The sequence below is a fragment of the Meles meles genome, chromosome 8 (genome assembly GCF_922984935.1).
Source record: "Meles meles chromosome 8, mMelMel3.1 paternal haplotype, whole genome shotgun sequence".
Taxonomy (NCBI): domain Eukaryota; kingdom Metazoa; phylum Chordata; class Mammalia; order Carnivora; family Mustelidae; genus Meles; species Meles meles.
In genome coordinates this window covers 19,401,838-19,423,430 of record NC_060073.1, presented here as the reverse complement: position 1 = coordinate 19,423,430, position 21,593 = coordinate 19,401,838, and the positions used below count along the sequence as shown (strand labels likewise).

The following is a 21,593-nucleotide window of genomic DNA, read 5'->3' as shown; positions in this document are numbered from 1 at the left end:
GGTAAGACGTTCAGGCAAGGAAAGTGAGTTTCATCTGGGATGGCCATGATGCACTCCCTGTGCTGGTGGACCAAAGCGGGCCCTCCCCTCTGCACCTTGGGAACACGCTCCCACCCTAGCTCAGCCTCCAAGGTGCTGTTTCTGAAGAGCCCGCCCTCCCGGGCCACTGCGCATGCACCCTGCTGCCTGGCCCTCGCCCCTGGGATGCCGCCCTCCGCCCGGCCCAGCCCACCAGCCTGGGTTCTGGGGCCACTCACGACAGCTCTCCTCGTCAGAGCCATCTTTGCAGTCGGTGTCACCATCGCAATACCAGTGCTCGGCGATGCAGCTTCCGTCACTGCAGCGGAATTCCTTGTCAGAGCACTTGCGCATGTCTGGGGGACGCAAGGGGACAGCGATCCTGCAGGAGCCCTACAGGCCGCCCTCCTTTGATCATCCCCAATGCCTACCCTACTGCCCCTGCGGGTCTGACCCAGGCCCTGCCAGACACCACAGACTTGGTGCCGACTGTGGTGGGGGAAGCGGTGGCCCTGGCAAGACTGGGCCTTGGGCTCTTGTCCCATGGTTCCGGGGGGGCCGGAACTGCTCTGTCCCTGGCCTGGAGAGACTGGGCCTTGGGCTCCAGTCCTGTGGTTCCTGGGGTCTGCATGGTTCTACCCCTCAGCCTTCCTCCAGGTGCTCCAGATACCCCAGGCCATTCATGGTGCAGCCAGGCTAGAGCCGCTGCTGCCCTTACTCCCCCAGGCCAGACCACCGCAGCCATCCTCCCCACCCCCACCCCCAGAGCTCCACTCACCACACTGCTCATCACTGTTGTCACCGCAGTCATTGTCCCCGTCGCAGTGCCACAGGCTTCGGATGCAATAGCCATTCTGGCAGGGGAACTCATCTTCCTCACACTCCCGGGGGGCTGTGGGCACAGAGCTGTCAGGCTGCTACAAGCCCCACAGGAAGCCCCAAGAACAGGGCCAGCTGGCTACTCCAACACTGCCATGAGGGATCTGAAGCAGGGGGCCCTCTCTTGGGCTCATCTAACCAAGAGGGAAGGTGAAAGGAGGGACAAAGAGCTGAAGACCCTAGAGCTGATGTGAACCTGGGGCATCATTTTCCAACTGAGAATCCCTTCCCAGCAGAGCCTGATGGAGCCCGCCTGGCGCCACCGGCACTCACGACAGTCCTGCTCGTCCGAGTCGTCCTCACAGTCGTTGTCCCCATCACACACCCAGGAGCGGCGGATGCACTTGCCATTGTCACAGTGGAAGTCAAGAGGAGAGCAGGTGGGCAGCACTGAGTCCCGGGAAAAGAGGGCAACAGAGAATCAGTCTGGGATATTTACCGAGACAACCTCACCTGGCTGGAGACCCTGTGCCAACACCGCTTCCCCTGCGTTTCCCGACGTGACCTACAGTCCTTCCTCACAGACTCCCATGCCTGCCCCCAGCTGATGGAGAAGCTAAGAAGAAACCACAGCTAAGAAGCCACAATATTTGCAGGGAATGGCCACGAGGGGTTCCCAGGGCAGAGCGGCCCAAGGAACCCCAAGCCACTAGGAAAGCAGTAAAGGAAACATGAGCAAGAACAAGAGGTGTTTTGTTTTTGTTTTCCTTTTCCTCCTATTAAATGAAGATTAACACATCTGGGCTCAACTTCCAGTTCTAGAACTCAGTACTTATCCCACGGGGTGAGTTAGGTACCCTGTCTGAGCCATAGGTTCTCTGATTGTAACAGTGGGGGTAATTACACTTGGCTCACGGCGGTCTTTTGAGATAATGCACACGACAGTGAGCCATTTATCACCACAATTAGCCGAACCGGTGGGGGTTAACAAGGTCCAGGCTGCAGCTTCCATCCTATTAGACTAATTAACCACCCTCAGACATAGGTGCTGCAGTGGCACCCCAGACAACTGGCTCAGCAGCGAGAGGTCCAGGGATCCGAGGCACGATGCCCAAGCCTGTTGCGCGTACGTTACCGCGCTGGCGGAAAGGAAGGTTTAAAGAGACTGTAAGATTTCCTGCAAAGTTCCTCTTATACAGAATGCCAGCATGAGAAACAGAAATGATCGGCACCCGCACGGAGTATGCACATTAAAAATGCACAAATACGCAGTACAAAAATACATATTCACACGAATACAGAGAGATCTATTTAAAGAGGCCGCCTACGGTTTTCAAGGGTGTTTTCTTCCACACTTGTCACAGTTTACTGGTCATATCTGCGTGGAAATATAGGAAAGACAGGAGGACTGGAGCCTTATATACAGTGAAGAAACCACCCTTCTGTCAATATCTGTCACCTTCACAGGAGTCCAATGTGCTGAGTCTGACACGCGCAGTGCACAGAACACTCCCTCAGATCCTCACCCCTGGGTCCTTCTTCTATGGTTTTCTGCCACTGCCCAGGGTGGGAGGTGTGGGGGGGCTGGAGGTGCTTGGTCGGGGAGGGAGGTGCTTACTACAGCCGTCCTCATCGCTGTGGTCCCCGCAGTCGTTGTCCCCGTCACACTGCCACTGTGCAGGGATGCAGGTACACTCGCCGAGGGCACTCACCGCACACGTGAAGTGGCTACGACCACAAGCACACTCGGGGCTGCTGGCTAGGCCTGGGCAGAGGGGAAAGGAACTTGTGAGGGCTCTGCTCCCACCCAACCAAAGCCCATTCTAGAGAGCAAAGCTGAGAAGCCTAGTCTGGGGCCACTGTCACCCAGGGAGCCACAGTGACACAGATCACGCAGTCATGCCTTCTGCCTTCCTCCAAGGCACAAATGGTCCAGAAGATAATCTGTGGCTCTGGATTCATAAGAAGTCCAGGTACCCCCACTAGAACCAGGCTTTTTGCCCAGTACCCCCAAGAGACCAGAGATAAATGATATCGCTCGGAGAGACGGTGCCCTTGGGGAAAAGGAGCAAGGGGACAGAAAGGGTGATGCAGAGAAAAACTCGGTACCCTGCCCTCCAAAGCTAGGTAGAAATATGGATGCTTCTGTCTCAGGCCAGGACCAGACCCTTGGTTGTTGGCCAGGGAGAGCAAGAAGTAGTGGAATTAAAATGCCAGGGCCCCTTTTAGAATAAGGAGTCCACACAGGGGAGCAGGAAGCAGCACAGGTGTTGTGAGTCTCCTGATCAGAGGTCAGAACTCACCTTTGGGGAGGGTGACCAGGAGAAGCAGAGCCCCAGGGGGAAGGGACCAGGCTGCCTGGGCAGAGTGACTGAGACCAGTCTGCAGGACAGGCCACAGCCTGGAGGAAGGATAGCAGAAGCTGCCCCTCCCCCAGGCTCAGCAGCATGCAGCTGGGCTTCCCTATTGAACATGGAGCTATCTGCCTGGCCAAGTCCCATGACCGGCTGCTGTGCCCCCTCCCCAGCGTGCCCAGCAGGATGCCCTGGGATGGCGTGTGAATGGCTCAGTGCCCCTGCTCCAGCCTCAGCTGGAACAAAGGGTTCTGCCAGGGTCACTCTCCCCCCCTCCCTGCATTCATCTAACCCGCTGGGCTGCTGCAGCTGGGAAAGAAGGGGGCCACCGCTCATTGCTCATCTCTCTCCCTTGCTTTCTTCTCCCCTTCCTCCCCTTCTCGGGGCCCTGCCCTCAGGCTGGGGTGGAAAAGGGAAGGAATTAGAATGAAAGTGTATACTGCTATCCTCTCCAAAAGCAAGGAGAGAGCCCTGAAGCTGTCCCTCTCCACTTGAACCCCCAAAGGTAAGTGTGAGCCTAAGGCACGGATTCTTATCCTAACCTGCAGATGGACAGATGGATGGATGGATGGATAGATGGCCAGCATTTGGTATCAGTGAACCATTGAAACTATAGGCGAAATGTACATTTCTAGAGTAAAGGACCACAGATTTCACCATGTCCTCAACTGAGACCTCGCTTTCCCCCTCCACAAGCTAAGGCAATCAGCGGCCCTAAAAAAGATGCCGGATTTCCTGTGGAAGCCAAAGGAATCGTTTTGAGAGGTGCAGCATCTCTACACTTCAGAGGAAGGCTTTACTCCTAGCCCACGGCTCCTGTCTGTCCAGGTCTCTATGCAAGTGCAAGACGGAGGATTCTTCCCCAGATTCTCCAGGGAAGCACTGGAGACACAGCCTCATCCTCTTGGGCCTATATTAGAGCACTGAGAAGGGAAGGGGCTTTTTTCCACTCAGACCCGGAACAACTTTTGAGACCAGCTCATCACAGCTATGGGCACTACTTTAAGGAACGCTGGCTGTCTGGAACAGCAAAGACTAAATATTCCAAAGGACTCCATTCGGTGGGCTTCCCAGCATGCAGATCCCCCTGACAGGGAGGAATGGTGAAGTGGAAAGATAAGTCTGACTCAGTGGTTCTCAGCCAGGGATGGTTTTCCCCCAGGAGGACATTTGGCAATGTGTGACAACATTTTTGGCTGTCGTAACTGGCGGTACATTTGATGGGTAGAAGCCAGGGATGCCGCCGGTCATCCTACAGTGCACAGGGCAGGCCCCACGACAAGGAAATGGTCCAGCCCCAAATGTCAAGAGAGGTTGAGAACACAGCAGGGAGCAGGGGTGACACCAATGTGGAATTCATATCGGGTGAAGGGGTGGAAACACCAGAGAGGAAGAAGCGGGGTGAGGGGAGCAGGAGAGGTCCCCCGGACTGGAGCAGACAGACTGGGCTCCCCGGACCAGCTGTGTGACCTCGCACAAGTCGGTCCCGGAGCCTCTGCTTCCTGGTTTGTGAAAAGCCACACGGATTGGACCAGAAGGTAAACGCGGACGAAGTTGACCTCAGGCCCTGGTACACACCAGAGATGCTCAGTAAATGCAGGCTGGGGGCGTGCACTGTTGCGGATGCAAGAGCTAAAATTTTTCCAAAGCACCAGGATTAGGAGAGCAAGAACAGCAGGAATGTGGTGCTGGGGCCGTGTGCAAGTACAAAAGATACCGAAGGTAGAGGAGTCTTCAGTTCCCGGTGGATTTTTTTTTTTTTTTTAGGGCCCCCCCACCTCGCCTTTGGCTGCATGATAAAAGAAGTCCTGATTTCCCCGCCACAGACTTCAGGAACAAAGTGTTCCATCAGGTGGGCATCCAGTTAGCTGCCGGCACTGAAGAGCCCCGACTTCCTACCCGGCAGAGCAGCATGGGTACGTTGGCCTGGGGAGGTCAGGCAGCTACCATCAGGCAAACCCTGGGCTTGGGCTCTCCACCGACACATTACTCTCCAAAAAGCCAGCTCTCTGGACAACCGCTGCCCCTCTTGGATCCCTGGAGGTGGAATGCTGCCTTTTCACGCCAGTCCTTGCTGCGATCAGAAAGGACAGCTTTTAACCCTTTTGAACAAAAAGAGTGAAGAAAGGAAACAGAGGGGGGCAGGTGGCACTCTTAGTCTTCAGTTTGTAAAGTGGTAAGTTGGAGTACTCAGCTGTGCTCTTGGCTTTGAAAGCTATTTGCCAGCCACACACCCTTCAGCCTCCAGGGCCTTGGGCCTTTTGACCTAAAGCAATTCAACCATGGAAGAGATCTCTCCCCAAAGTGTTCCCTACCCTTGATAGGCAAGTCATCTGATATGGGGGATACATGTGAATGGGCTCCTAGGGTCTTCCTGGGAGGTTAACCAAAATCCCACCACTTACACCTTGCCTCCCTTGCCTCAGCCACCTCACCAATCTCTCACAGCCTTGTTCTGAAGGAAAGAAGGGCGGCATCCATTTGGTGGTATATCACATGTAGTGGCACGTTGTAGTAAAGAACACAGATTTTAGAGTCAGAGAGACTGGAATTCAAATCCTGGTTCTACCACCAGCTCTACAACTTTGAGTAAGTTGATTAAGGTCTCTGAGGCTCAGTTTCCTCATCCATGAAACGGGCATCATGTAAACTGCTTAGCATATGACATGGCATATGACAAAACCTTTATAAAAATACAACATCATATTTTACTGAGTATGTACTTACCAGATGCCCTTCAGATGCTTGCTTGCTTGCTTGCTTTCTCTCTTTCTTTCAGATTTTTATTTATTTATTTGACTGGGGAGGAGGGGAGCGCATGCAGGGTAGGCAGCGAGCAGAAGGCGAAGCAGGCTCCCTGCTTCTATCCCAGGACCCTGAGATCATGACCCGAGGCAAAGGCAGACGCTTAATTGACTGAGTCACCTGGGTGTCCCTCAAATACTTTTCTAAGTGCTTTTCTTATGTTCCATCACTGAATGCTCTCCCTGGGAGGTGACATTGCTATTATTGTCACCACTTTACACTTAAAGACGCTGAGACGCAGAGAGGTGAAGTCTGTAGCGAGGTCACACAGGTACTAACTGAGGACTGAAGCCAGCATTCACACCCAGGCAGATTGATCCCAGAGCCTCTGCTCTTAATCACTTCATTTCACTGCCTCCCAGTAAGTAGTATTGCTATTATGAGAATTTCCAAAAGGCAGAGGTCAAAAAGGGGAGTTTCCAACCCTGAGACTTCGGGATCCCTCCCCTTTGCCCATTCTCGATTAGCAAATACACAGAGAGTTTGTGGATCTCAAGCAGTCACCTCTCCTTCTGGTCACTGCTCAGACTGAAGACCAAAGTCTCTTGCCCTAAAAGTAGTGAAGCAGGGACAGGCTGGGGCCCCAGTGCTTTGAACCAGGGCCTCCGTGTTGTGCTGGTCCAGAAAGGACCAGGGTTTCTCACAACAAATAATACTATTTTGCAGTTAGTCTTCAGAGTTTGCAGGGCACATGTGCACCCACACTTGCATTCACTTTTAATCATTAAAATAACCTTAAGTAGTGACTGCAGTCCCCACTTAATAAGTAAGGTCATCTGCTCTGGCCAAGGTCATGGGGTAAGTAGCAGAGCCAGGATGGCAGCCCCATTCTGATCCCTAGACCAGTATTCTTCTCTTAATGTGATCTCAGAATCTGGACTTGCAACAAGCTTCCCAGAGGACACTGATGCATCCTTGAGGTTCGAGAGGCACTGCTCTCCACCCTCCCATAGAACACTCAGCTGAAGGGAGGGCCACACCTGTCATTTAGAGGCTCATGGTGGACAGGGACTGTACACAGCTACTGAGCAGCTTTTTCAAGTTGAGCCAGGAACGAGAATTCTGGCTTAAGGAGCGTCCTGTGAGTGCTGGGATAGGACGGCTACCAGCAGGAAAGGGATGACAGCAGAAAGGGTGGAACCATCACTCACTCATCATCAGACAACGATTTTTGTAACACACCAAAGCTCTTCTCTCTCCTCCTGCCCACTGGTGGCAGTGGTGAGGATATTAACCTCATTTAATGAAGATAAATATTGTGAAATGAAATAAACTACCTTTAGGCCAATCAAGGGACCGATCGCCTGATTTCACCTCTTTGGGCGGCCCACACAGTCAGTGTGTCTCACTGAAAGGGATGCCCATGGAGCGAGACAAAACTGACATAACTAAAAGGAGTGGCAGCAAGGAGCCACTTCGAAATGAATTTCACCTCATCCACAAGATATCTGGAATCGGGAGAACCCTGGGCACCGGTAAGCAGCCCCTGTTTCAAAGGACAGAGCTTGCTTAGAAAACATCAGAACCAACATCAAAAAAGGTAAATGGTGGACAGTAGGAGGCCAGGAAGTGCACCCTTTCCTGATGCTGCCCCACCTGGACCCATGCGGCCACAGATAAACTGAAAGCCCCTCCTCTGTTCTCCAAAGGCCCCCTGTGCCTCCTCTTTTGGTAGCATTTAGCCCGCTGTGGGATCACTGTTCACAGACCATAAGCCTCCTGGCAGTTGGAACTGTATGACAGAATTTTCTCCTTGTAGTCACAGTACTTGGTATGTAATAATCAATCAATACAAGTTTGTAAAATGAAGGAATGAAGGAGATCTTCAGCTAGAGTCTTGTGCGAGTTGGAGCCAAAGGAAAAGAGGAGCCCAGACTATCAGAAATAAAAGTAGTTATTTCCTACCTAATCTGTACTGAAGAAAACAGGAATCTTCTTTTCCAGGTGGTGTCCTGGTCCTACCCAGTTCAAAATCACTCCCTTCGCCCGCTGGATTGGCAGGCTGTGATATGGACCTGTTAACGATTCTACTTTTTTTTTTTTTAAAGATTTATTTATTTATTTGACAGATCACAAGTAGGCAGAGAGGCAGGCAGAGAGAGAGAGGAAGGGAAGCAGGCTCCCTGCTGAGCAGAGAGCCCTATGTGGGGCTCAATCCCAAGACCCTGGGATCACGACCTGGGCCGAAGGCAGAGGCAGAGGCTTTAACCCACTGAGCTACCCAGGCGCCCCTCTACTTATTTCTGTCCCTAAGTCCCTAGGCCAGCCTCACCTGATGTGAGAAGACTGGGTGAAGTCTCCTCCCAGTGGGATGCCTCAGTAAGGGGCATCTTCAGACAAATGATTACTGGTCTCTCTTGCCACCCTTCACCATGGTATAGAAGTTCGTAATGGTCAGCCTCCCAAGTTATGAGGCAGGGGAGCCTCATGTTAAGAGCATGGGAACAAAACTAAGCTAGCTCCTGGCTGTCTGCCCCAGGCATGTTATTTAAATCTCTTTATACCTTAGTTGCTCATCAGGAAAATCCGGATTAGCATAGACCCTCCCTTACATGGACATTATTAAAATTAAATTAGTTAATTCATAAACAGCACTTAGCATAATGCTTGGCACATACTAGGCTCTCAGTAAACGACAGCTCTTGTTATTACTATGATAGAATTTGACTCACCAAGAGCGGTCTTATCCAGCTGCCCCATGATTAAGCCCCGCTATTTCAGGACTCGAGGTGTCTGAAAATCCTACTGCGGGCCAAGCTGCAGTGCCCCCCTCAAGGGGTTAAGCTGGTGGCATGAATGACCACAGGAAGAGGGGGACAAGGGGACTGTGGTGAGAGTCCTCTTCAATGCCTTTCTCTGGAGGAGCTCAAGGCTCATAAGCATCCTTTATCTTTGCTTTAATCATCAGTCACTTCCTAGGAGGCATGTATAGAAAAGAGCAGTCAGAACCTAAATCACAGAACAATTCAGAACTGGATTAGTTTCCTCTATTGTCAATGGGGGCAATAACAGTACCTCCTTCACAGGCTTGCTGGGACGTTAAATGAAATAATACATACGAAGTACATGGTAAGGATTAATAACACAGTTATTAATCCCTTCATCTTCACCTAGATATGTCCTCTCTCTCAACCCAGTAACATAGTTATGATACTGGGCTGTCTCCTTCGAAGTCCTCAAAAGTCTACTTACCCTGCCCAGCAGCTCAGCCAACAGATTTCACAAATCCAACAGGGCTTGGATGTGGCTGTGCTCTGTGAAGGGTTGCTCAAAATACTGCTTTCCTCTCCCCCTACCTCTCAAAACACAAGGTCCACACAGTAATACATGGCTTCACGAGAGCAACAAACCTCATCTCTCTCCCTGGGAGCTTTTTAAAGCTTCCTTTGGGGCACCTGGGCAGCTCAGCTGATGAGGCATCTGACTCTCGATTTCAGCTTAGGTCATGATCTCAGGGTTGTGACATAGAGCTGGGTGTCGGGCTCCGTGCTAGGCGTGGATCCTGCTTAAGCTTCTCTCTCTCCTTCTCCTTCTGCCACCTCTTTTAAGTAAATAAATAAAGCCTCCCTCTGTCAAAAGCATGGAGAAGTTATTCTTTATGCATTGAGAATCCATGAGAAGATGAAGACTGAAAACAGAGAGGGGAAGTCAATCTAAGAGAGAATATAGATAGTTCCAACCTAGATCTTTTGTTATAGCTCGGATATAAAATATTCCATACTAAGGGGCTGTATGGGTTAAAGGCTTAACAACTTAGGCTCTGGGTTCAAATCCTGGGCCAGTAACTCAGGAGCTGTGTCTGAGCCTTAGTTTCCCATCTGTAAGACAGGAACCTAACATTACGTACCTCATCAGGACACTGTGAGGGGGAAATGTGGTAACACACCATAAATGTCACAGTGATGGGGAGATAGCAAAAGATTTTATTTTATTTTTTTATTTTTTAAAGACTTTATTTATTTATTTCACAGAAAGAGAGGGAGAGAGAGACAGTGAGAGAGGGAACACAAGCAGGGAGAGTGGGAGAAGGAGAAGCGGGCTCTCTGCTGAGCAGGGACCCCGATGTGGGGCTGGATCCCAGAACCCTGGGATCATGACCTGAGCCAAACGTAGATGCTTAACGACTGATTTTAAAATATTAACTGTCCCAGGAGTACCTTTGTATTAATCCCAGTTTGCGAGGCAAAAAACGGTTACCCCTGATTGTTCCCAGAAGAGCAGTGATTCTCATTTCGGGGAGATGCATTTTAGAACCATTTGCTTTTACCCCCTCTCTGAACCTGTAGTTGAAACTTCTTGTCAAACTGTCTGAGGAGTGGGAGGGTGGAAAGAGGACAGAACTCCCCTTTCCTATTTGCTAGGCTCATGGATAGTATAACCTCGCGTCTGTATTTGGTCACCAGAAGGGTGTAGTCGGACGCAACAGAGAAACTATCTCTTGTCCTCATTCATGCTCAAAAGGGGGTGGCAGCCAGGCTCCCAAGGCTGGGGCCAAGCAAAGGAACATTCGCAGGGCCTTCCCCCACCACCCCCTGCCTCCCCCACCCCGCCCTGTAGGCCTGGCCTGAAATGCAGCTGCTGGGCTAGGAGAGGCACTTATGATCTCCAAGCTTTATTTCACGTGCTGATCAGGTGTCTTTTTCTAGTATCCTATTCAGTACTTGCCTGATCCTATACCCAGACACGAGGAGGGTTCCTCTCCCCCCAAAAAAGCTCTGCCTTGAGCCCAGAGCCTCCCCCTGCTCCAGAAAACCTCTGCTGATAAATTATGCAGCAGCACCTTTGTGTCGCTGCCTTCCAGCCAGATGGGAGGTTTGCTCCCAGTCTTTTGTTTCCGGCTTTGCTCCAATCCTTGGCTCTGCGCAGAAGTGAGGAGGGGAGCTCCTGTAGGCCAAGTCAGGGCTTGCAGCAAGTCCCAGTGAGGCTTTCCCCAGTTGGCTCTCAGGCAGAGCCCTGCCCTGCCTCACTCAGACCCGAATGGGCAGGGGAAGGAGTGTTAGGGAAGCTTACACTCAATCCACTCTGCTATAGGAATGCCTAAGTGTGGCGAAAGAATGAAGTTTGCTCGGAGGGGCGTAAAGAGGTGCCCAAGGGCACCTAAGATGTTTGCTTCTTGCTAAATCAAAAATGCAGAACAGAAAATGGAGTCAACAGACCGCCAGGAAGGCCAGTGAATCAGCTCTTCTTACCGGCTGCTCTTGGTTACGGTCAACTTTCCGCAGCCCCCAAAAACATCACATCACTGGCACCGACTTAAAAGGAAGAAACAAAGAGACAACAGGGGTCAAACTCTGGGGTGGAGGAGCTGGGGGTTGGGGGTGGGGGCGAATCATGGGCTTGAGACCCACATCAATTATCCCTGCACACTGACAGGATTCCTGATTGAAGACGGTAGTCATGAAGGAAGGCGGTGCTGCAATGGCCCAGCCCCCAAATTGGGGCAATTACTACCTTATGAGCTCTGGGGCCTGACTCCTTTCCCAGGCCAGTGGGAGGAAGAGCTTGGAATTCTAAACTGTTCCAGCTCCAAGAGACCTCAGCCAGCACCTCTCACCCCAGGTCACAGCAATCTGAGATGCCTGGCCTTATCCCTGATCCCAGAGTTTTAACAAGGAAGCTCCCAGAGGAAAACCCCATCTCCCACGACCTCTCCCAGGAAAACTAAGGTGGCGTGGGCTCCCTACACCATGGTAGAGAGAGCTTCACAGATCTCCTTTCTGGAAGTATGCATAGGAGGGGAACTATGCTTAGGTTTCATTAGGTTTTCAAGGTGGGGTGGGAGGAAGGGGCAAGATCTTTAAAAGAGAAAAGCAAAAAACTAGGTGAAATTAAGGGCTGACCTTCCATTTTAGCACAGGACACTACAGTATAATGATCTGTTTACCTGGCTGCCATAGTCCAAAAATAAGAACCATCTCTAATCTACTTATGCAAATTTGCTGAAAACCAGCTAACATTTATCCAAGCCTGCAGTAACAGAGTAGGCTGTGTTGAGTGGTTTGAATATACTATTATCTCATTTAATTTTTACAATAGTCTCATGTGATAATTTATTACTACTCCAGCTCTCCCCTCGTGGTTTGAATATACTATTATCTCATTTAATTTTTACAATAGTCTCATGTGATAATTTATTACTACTCCAGCTCTCCCCTCATTTACGTATAAGAACTCTGAAGTTCAGGAAGAGTAAGTGGTTTGCATAAGGTCACCAAGAAGTACCAAAGCCAAGATTCAAACCCAGGGATGCCTCTGCTGCTTAATCACCGAGCTATGTACGTGGTGATTAACATTAGTGCTTGGCAAATGTGTGTTTGCTGAATGAATGAAGAAATGAATGGGTGCAGAGCCCAATTTAGGGAATGCTCCTGAGTGTATCTGGGAGAAAGAACCTGAGCCTGTCAGCTCTAAGCTAGATGGAGAGTGGCAAGCACAGGCATTCTTTGGTGCTATTTATAGGGCCAAACCTGGGCTCTGCCAGCCAACCAATCAGTGGGAAGTCTTTCCTGGGACACGGAATCCCACCATGCTGAGAAGGGGAGAAGGACCTCCCTGGCTGAAGATGAGATGCTAATTCAGACACTGTCTGGGGTCCAGATGCCCCATGCCTAGACAACTGTGGGCAAAACTTGTGGCTGGGCTTCACCAAGGAATGTAGAGATTGTGGCAGGAAAACGCTCTAACAGACTTACTCAACCAAGGGCATGGAACTGTCTCATAATTATGAGATGTGCCCGATCATTAAAAAGAGACAAATCTTCCTAAAGTGGTCCCTGAAATTCCTAATCCAGAAGCGCTTAGTATTGATCTTCTCTTCAAAGGAGAAGCAACATAGCCAATCCTTCCTATTTTTCCTCTTCTTAGGGATCAAGGGTAGCAGCCAATCAGTAGAAAGAGTGAGCAAAGACCTATAAAATAGTCTGTCCTCTGTGACCTTCTGTGTTCTCTGCTGGCCCAGAAGATGGACATGCCCAACATGTTCTGTATCAGACACAGCCAGACTGGTTCCCTTGCACCTGTCATTCTTAATACCCTGTGCCAGTCCCAAAGATGTTATCTGATATTCAAAAGGGGACAGAAGAGGAAATCCAAAATCAGTGACAAGCCAAGCATCTTTCACAAGTCCAACAAGATCAGGGACAAGGTCAGTCAAGCACCATGACAACAATCAGATGGAAAGGAGACCATTCTCAGCTCTACTCTTTTGCACTCATCTCAGAAATAGCCTTCTATCTACCTAAGCACCTGAGCAGAATTTTCAGCTTTTTGCTTACCTGGAAGACAAACATGGTTTCTACTCTTCCAACCGTGGTACACTGTCTGAGGCCTCACCTCAACCCTCAGGAGAAAGACAGCCAGGGCTATCACCAGCAATCAAGTTTCTTAACAAAACTTTTAAGGTTGGAGGGTTATGTAGGTTCAGGCCAAACACATAGGCTCTAGGAAAAGCCCATAGGGCTAGCACCATCCAAGTAAGCACCTTAAACCTTAGCGTATTTTTTTAAAAAGATTATTTATTTATTTATTTGACAGAGATCACAAGTAGGCAGAGAGGCAGGCAGAGACAGAGGGAGGGGGAAGCAGGCTCCCTGCTGAGCAGAGAGCCCCATATAGGACTCCATTCCAGGACTCTGGGATCATGACCTGAGCTGAAGGCAGAGGCTTTAACCCACTGAGCCACCCAGGCGCCCAAACCTTAGTGTCTTGCATCCATACTATAAAACACTATCTTCTTCATGAGCCCCTGGAACATAGTATTAGGAAGCTTCTTGGTGATATTTCTGGTTGAGCAACTGCTCAGTCTCATTGGTAAACCATGAATCTGTCCTCTCCCCCCACCCTCTACCTCCCCCAGACCTCTAAGGATGGTTCAGTATCAAGTTAGGCAAAGTTTAGATCTTCCTGCCACTAAGTGTCCTTACACATGTGCACAGGAAGCCTCCCGTGCTCAGAAGTTTCTACGAAAGTTTTTGTCCTTGTCCTTCGATAATAATAATAATAATAATAATAATAATAAAAAGTTTTTATCTTTAAAAAGAACCCAAAAGAGTTACCAAGAACCCTCCCATCCTTTCTCTGTGAAGCATTAAATATACGCAATTTTCTACCTTCACTCTCCGTGCAGATGTAGTGTATGCACTTTTGACAGCTCTGGAGCAATAAAATTCTCTTGGACAGTCTCAACCCAGAACCTTCCAGCTCCCCTTTCCCTAGGGCAGAAGGCGACAATCTCCTCTCTGGGTTTGTTGGTATCCGTTTTAGCCTTTTTTTTTTTTTTCTTCCCTTTTTTTCTTTTTTTCCCAGTGCCGTGCCATTTCCCTTGATCTTTTTCAAAACTTCCTCCAGGGGGCCGAGAGGAAAGTTCCATCCCCTTCTCTTGCAGCCCGAAAGGGGAAACCCCCCCCCAAAAGCATAGCTGTCCCTTTAAGGGGCCCATGTGGTGGGAAGAGCAGCTACATTCCTACCCCAGTAGGGCCGCTGTCCCGACACGCCAAAGAGGCTACAAATAACCTTCTACGAGAGAGCCCGGGCGGGGGAGAGCACAGTGCGAGGAGGAACGTGGCTCGGCCCGGCTACTACGCGGGAGAGGAAGAATTCAGTCGGCGTTAGAGAGGGCATGGAAAAAGTTGTTTAACTTTTAGTTAAACTACCCACGGGCAGTTTAAATAACAGACACGAGAACTCTGTTTTGGATTTGGGAGGTAAACCAATCTTTAAAGCGAGTGCCCAGGCATCTCCACGCCCTGCCAGGCAAGTTCCGAAATCGGCACAACTTCCACACGAGCTCCCGGCGCACGCTAAAGAAAGACCCGGTGCAAGCCGGGCCAGGGTCTAGAGACCCCTCCATTCCGAACCCCACCCCCTCATCGGGGCTGCGAAAATGAGAAGGTTCGCATCTCCCCCCCAGCTGAAGTTGGGGTTCAAAGATCAAACTTCTTTGATCTTTGGGCACAAACTAGAGGGAGCTGCTAAATCACGGGGTACACCCTCGGTGCTAGGCGGCTGCGGAGAACTAGATTCCACTGGAGCCCAAATCACACACAGCAGTTGCGTCCGGGCACCAAACAAGTTATTAATAAGGAGCAGATGAAGCAGCAGTTCTGCTGCCATCCGTCCAGCTCCCCCGAGGGTCACCGCGCGGACCCGGAGCCTGCCTTCTGAAGTTCGGCGATACCCGCCCCCCCCAACCCCACTACTCCGGCCAGGACGGCTCTGCCGGAGCCTTCCAGCAGTTTCTTCCCCTGTGTCCTTCCTTTGCCTCTTTCCCAACCCGGTTCACCCCCGGGAAGGATCCAGGGCAGGAAGCTGATTGGTCGCAGCCAGGAGAGGGAACCCAAAACACCACTAAGGGGAGATGCTGCGAGCAAGCAGTACCCAAAGACCCTCGGTGGGAGCAAGGTCTGGAGTCCGAGGAACTAACTGTTCCCCGAGTAGAGGAATCCCCAGAACCCAAGCATTCCGATTCTACTGGAGCCCAGCTCCGAAATCCGCCCAGACTCCCGGTCCCTGCAAAGAGGGCTTTTTACAATGTATGGTTTAGCGACCATCCTTGCCCGCCTTCCTTTCTTCGCACACATTCATTTGCACCAAGGACGCAGAGACCCTGTCTTAACCTGAAAGGGAAGCAGCCCCTAGTTCTTCAAAGAGCAGCGAGGAAAGGCGAGCGAGAGCCTTGGATCTTCCCGGAGTCCGGCCCAGATCCGAGCCGCGGCTCTCGGGCTGTAAGAGCTGGGGGAGCTCTTGCTCCTCTCCCCCGCACGCACGCTCAGGGCTGCTGCTTGGAGAGAGGGCGCGGGGTCTCAGGCCCCAGCCCGCGCCGCCCGGTTTGCGGGAGGTGAGTCCTGCAGCGGCCGGACCCACGGACAAACTTTCCCGGCGGGCCGGGCGGCGCGGGCACGGCGGCGCCGCTTACCGTGTGCGCAGAGCAGGGCGCCAAGCAGCAGCGCGCCCCACGGCCGCCTCATGGTGCCGCGGACGCCGCCGGCGCTCCCTGTCGGCCGGGGGTCCCGCCGGCTCCCGCCGGACAGCGCGGCGGAGGGAGTCGGCACAGGGTCCCGGAGGGGAAAGCGTCCCGGTCCGCGGCGGGCGGGCGCGCCCCGCAAGTCGCCCTCCGGCCGCTGCTACCTCCAGTGCTGCCGGAGCCGAAGCCGCCCCGCCAGGGGACCGGGAGGGGGTGTCCCGGGCCAGGCCGCCCCGCCCCCCGCGCCGCAGCCCCCGCCACCGCCACCGCGCCTGGTCCCGCCCCCAGCGCCGGGCCAGCCCCTTCCCGCCCTCGGCCCCCGCTCCCCGGTCCCCGGCCCCCGCCCCCCGGTCCCCACCCGCCAGCGCCTCCTGCGCTGGCCGGGCTCCTCTTCAGGCCGCCCCCACATTCCTCGTCCTGGAGAGAGCCCCCCTCCATGTCCCCATTACTACTGCTCAAATGTCCCTGACTTAAAACATTATCCCAGCGGCAACTCTCGATCCCTCTCCCTGTACTCTGTGCCAGAGAGGAGCACCCGGGCTGACCCAAGTCGCCTGGACGTGACCCCGGCCCCCCTACCAGCCCCAAGTCCAGACTTTATTGATGTCTCAGAATACGCAAGGCTTGCTAATGCATAATCCTCCTAGGTCTTTATTAACATCAAACAAGGGACATCAGGGGGCCTGGAGGGTTGTATCTTAACTAGCATTCTCACTGTCAAAATTCCTTTTCTGAGATTTTCGTCTTGCTCCACCCCCACTCCGGTCTAGGCAGCGTTGTTGTAGGGCTAAATAATTCCACCACCTCCCCTTTTCATTTACTCATTTCCTGAGGTGGTTGTCTGGGTCCTGTCGCCCCAGCTCAGACGTCCAGAATTGACCCAGACATAGTTCCTCCTCTCTGTCTTCGTAAATCAGTGTTGTTAGCCTCTTCACCTTCTTTGACTTTCTGATCCTGGCAAGGAAGGAAGGGGGTAAGGAAGTAAGTCTTTCCTTGTAGTTGCACTTTCCCAGAGACTGGAGCCTCCTCTGGGCTTCCGTCTGTAGGGCCTTACAGTAGCATTTAACTTTCCCCTTACTACAGAAAGTTTTAAACTCCTCTCGTCTTAGCTTCATGGCCTGTGCTCTCTCCAGAGTGTATTAATAATATGAGTTAATTTTGGGTTTTTTTTTTTTGGTTGAATCTTGTCTTGTTACTTTTGTCCAAGCCCCCAACTCCCTTAGAGTCTTACCAGTTTTCCCTCCAAGCTGGTATGCCAACATTCCCCAGCTTTGGGTCTTTAGCAATCTCATTAAACCACGTTCTTCTTGCAAGTAAATAGAGTCCACAAGACCCAAATGCTCCATGTCAGCCGAGGGAAAAGCAATGTGGTATCGTGCAAAGTAGATATTAGGAGATTTCTCCAATGGCTAGGTTGGCATTTCATCCTTGCTTGTTTTCAATGTTGCCAAGGTTTTCCCTTCAAATCATCATCTTTGACCAAACCTAATGTAAACTTTGCAACAGCAGCAACAACAAGTGAAATGTTAACTCCTTTAGCTGGTACTCCTTTATACTGTTCTGCCTGAAATTTTTACACAGGTGAAATGTGGTTGAACCAGCATCACCACGGTAACTAATGCTGAGGCATTTTCTCTGTGTGTAGTTCTTCTTGCTGACTGAAGGCGGCAGTCGAGTCAGGTCAGTTTTACCAGATCCTACTGCTAGGAAAGACTGTCGACCTTGATGGCCTAGGTCACCTAAAATCCAAGGAGAAAGAAGTGAAGAGTAGAAGCTGATTCTAACACCCATTTCCCTCACCCCCCACAATGTTTGTGATGTGGGCTTGGCTGGTCTCAGGGTTTCAATATATGCTGTCTATGCTTTTTGACCTGTTGAGAAAGATCTTACGATTCTGGAGACATTTTTTTCCAAACGAAAACTAAGGATATGTGGTATAATGAATACATTTGTCCCAAAAAATCCGGGGTAGGCAGTCACCATACTTTCAATGTCAGGGGATTAAGAATTTATAAACATCTGTATGCAAAGGATAGGTTTCTGTCCAGAAGGCATGATTTATATTGTTTTTCTGGGATTGAGGAGGAAGGGGGAAGCTGGCTGTCCCTGTCTGACTCAGGCTCAAGAGACTGCATTTTGTGTGTGCATCCCAAGGCCTTCTCCTCCGTGGTTCAGTGCGGTTCTGGTGCACAGAGCCATCCCTGGCTGCTGTGAGTCATTGGGAATATCAATGGGTAGAAACGAACTTCGTGCATAGTCCCTGCCTGGGTCACCCCCTAGGGTGAGTTAAGTCTTGGCTGTCAGAAACTGCTCTCATGCCAGGAGTGCTAAGCCATATTTATTTTTACCAGGCCTCTCAGACTTTCTTGTTTGGAGTGAGAGATCCTGAAAAGCATGCCAGAATGGGCTGTTTGTCTCCCTTTTATTGTCCTTTGGGACATGCCCCTAGAAAATTTGCCAATTCCAAAGGGGTCCCGGAGGCATTAGTTTCCTCAGAAACACCACCCCTTCCTTCATCCTTCTAGGACAGACCAGGGAACTGAGTTTCCAAGATCAGAATATTGCCCTGAATTAGACCATCACTAATGGCCTTTTCAAAGGAAACACAGGGAGTGCTACAGAAACCAGATAGAAATGGGCACTATTTTGATCCAGCTGGATTGGAATAATTCTCTTATAACCTAGTCATCATTCAGCAACCTGAATTTCTAGATATAATCCATCTGAAAGAGTAAAAGGCCTGAAGTTTTACACTTTAAAACAGTGGTTCTCAGTCAGGAGTGATTTCGCAGACATGGGGCAATCCCAGGAGACAGTTTTGGGAGTGGGTGCTATTGGCAATGAACGGGTAGACTCCAGGGATGCTGGGAAACAACCTCCCATGAGCAGGACATCCTCCCCGCAAAGAATGATATAACCAAAAATTATCCAGCCCCACATTTTAATAGTGCTGAGGTTGGGAGACCCTGCTTTAAAAGATTAAGAACATGAGGGGAGCCTGGGTGGCTTGGACAGTTGGGTATCTGACTCTCGATTTTGGCTCAGGTCATGACCTCAGGGTTGTGAGATGGAGCCCCATGTCAGGCTCCAAGCTCAGCACAAAGTCTGCTTGAGATTTCCTCTCCCTCTTCCCCTGCCCCTCCTACTTGTGCTCTCTCTGTCTCACATAAATAAATAAATCTTAAAAAAAAATTAATGTGAGAGACTATGGACTCTGAAAAACAACCTGAGGGTTTTGAAGGGGCGGGGGTGGGAGGTTGGCGGAACCAGGTGGTGGGTAATAGGGAGGGCACGTATTGCAGGGAGCACTGGGTGTTGTGCAAAAACAATGAATACTGTTACGCTGAAAAAATAAATAAATAAATTTAAAGAACAGAAAAAAAAAATTAATGTGAGTCTGCAAAGAATTGCTGCATCTACTCTCCAGAATCACCTTCTTGTTAACACAGCATGAGTGGGGCGAAAGAGTTCTTAAAGCTGTAGAAGGAAAAACAAGAAAAGGCACAGCTAAAGGAGCTAAAGAAGTCCTACACCTGCCACTTCTGCGTAGGGAGGCCTATTTCCGGTATTTGTTCACTTGGTAAGTATTTATCAAGGGCATATTATGTTCCAGGCAAGGTAGAGGCAGTTGTAAACAGATATATTGGGTTCCTGGAACTTACAGTCTGACGGTTGGGGTGGGAAGGAGACACAGGTATGCAGAGGCATTGAAAGAATGATCCCACGAATGAATTTAAAGTGATAAATGATAGGAACATTCAAGGAGAATTACTGAGATCTATGAAAGGAGTAACTTGATTTAGATCTGGGGACTCAAGGAAGGCCTGTCGGAGGCACTGATTCCTAAGCCAAGCAAGAGGCATCAGGCTGGGAGTGGGGGCAGAAGGCAAAAGGAACAGCATTTGCAAAGGCCCTGATCCAGGAAAGAGTCCAGAGGACTTATGGGAAAGTATCATTAACTTTTAGCAGTGGATGCTGTTATCTAAGTCCAGGGGGCTACTACTGAGGAGTGGGGGAAAAAAATGAAAGTATAAGGAAAGAGTCTGATTGGCATTTTCTTTAATCACAAGTGCTTCACACCACCATTTCTAGTGCCAATGCTTTTCATGTTCCAGTACAGCAGTGGTACTCACATCAAGGACTGGGGTGCAATGGCTGATTCAGTTCTCTGGCCTAACTTGGGGCACACCCAAGTTTTCTACACATATTTCTATCTCCTGAAAGCTTGATAGTCACACATCTGGCATATATAAGTAGAGCCTTTGCAGCACATATCTCAGTATATCTTGTTTATTTCAGCAGCAAAGATAAATTTAGAATGGCGGATACACAAATGGAGCAATGAATAAACACATTTAATAACAAACATGAATCAAGCAACTATGCAAGTGGTCTCTCTCTCTCTCTCTCTTTTTTTTTTTTGAAGATTTTATTTATTTATTTGAGAGAGAGAGAGAAAGAGTGAGAGAGAGCATGAGAGGGGAGAAGGTCAGAGGGAGAAGCAGACTCCACTCCCCATGGAGCTGGGAGCCTGATGCGGGACTCAATCCCAGGACTCCAGGATCATGACCTGAGCCAAAGGCAGTCGCTTAACCAACTGAGCCACCCAGGAGCCTGCAAGTGGTCTCTGTTTTCACAATTGCCCTTTTGTAATTCATTTTCTACACGTATAGCAACCAGAGTGACTTGTTAAGAAACATAAATCAGGCCATGTCTTTATTGGGCTTAAAACCTTCTGATGGGGGGCGCCTGGGTGGCTCAGTGGTTTAAGCCTCTGCCTTCGGCTCAGGTCATGATCTCAGGGTCCTGGGATCGAGCCCCGCATCAGGCTCTCTGCTCAGTGAGGAGCCTGTTTCTCCCTCTCTCTCTGCCTGCCTCTCTGCCTACTTGTGATCTCTCTCTCTGTCAAATGAATAAATAAAATATTAAAACAAAAACAAAAACAAAAAAAACCTTCTGATGGTGGGGCGCCTGGGTGGCTCAGTGGATTAAGCCTCTGCCTTTGGCTCAGGTCATGACCTCAGGGTCCTGGGATTGAGCCGCACGTAGGGCTCTCTGCTCCGCGGGGAGCCTGCTTCCTCCTCTCTCTCTGCCTGCCTCTCTGCCTACTTGTGATCTCTCTCTCTCTGTCAAATAAATAAAATAAAATCTTAAAAAAAAAAAAAAACAACCTTCTGATGGTTTCCTATTGCACTTGGAATAATATCCATGCTTCTCATGTGGACTTCAAGGTCTTTCATGACCTGGAATCTGCCTGCTACTTTGACCACCTCTCCCCTTATTCATTCTGCTCTGGTCACAAGGGCTTTCTTTCAGCTCTGCAACATGCTAGCATTTCTTCCAATTTTTGCATGAACTGCCTTTTTTTTTTTTTTAACTCAAAATACTGTTTCCCCAGACCCTTCCAAGGCTAGTTTCAGCTCAGCATCTCAGCCTCAGCAAAACCTCATCTTATCATTCCTAAAGTTGCCTGTTCTCCCTCACGGCCTTTATCCTATTTTATTTAGGAAGTTAGATAAGATTTCCCAGGGTCAGGACATTTAGCTTAGGTCTTATAGGATGTGTAAGAGTTTACTAGGCAGAAAATGTGGGAGAGGTACATTCTAGGCAGAAAGAAGAAGTTATACCAAAGCAAG

At 50.2% G+C, this 21,593-nt stretch overlaps 1 protein-coding gene across 1 annotated transcript in view; it reads right to left on the bottom strand.

Moving 5' to 3' along the window:
- Nucleotides 1–16,164, bottom strand: part of LRP4 (LDL receptor related protein 4) — a 49,271-nt gene extending 33,107 nt beyond the window's left edge. The window contains exons 1-5 of the mRNA XM_046015745.1: nt 15,910–16,164; nt 2,456–2,602; nt 1,171–1,287; nt 797–910; nt 258–374 (exon numbers count right to left, since the gene is read on the bottom strand). Of these exons, the coding sequence (XP_045871701.1) occupies nt 258–374; nt 797–910; nt 1,171–1,287; nt 2,456–2,602; nt 15,910–15,961 (547 nt within the window). The 5' untranslated portion in view covers nt 15,962–16,164. The remainder of the gene's footprint in view (nt 1–257; nt 375–796; nt 911–1,170; nt 1,288–2,455; nt 2,603–15,909) is intronic.
- Nucleotides 16,165–21,593: the final 5,429 nt, after the last annotated feature.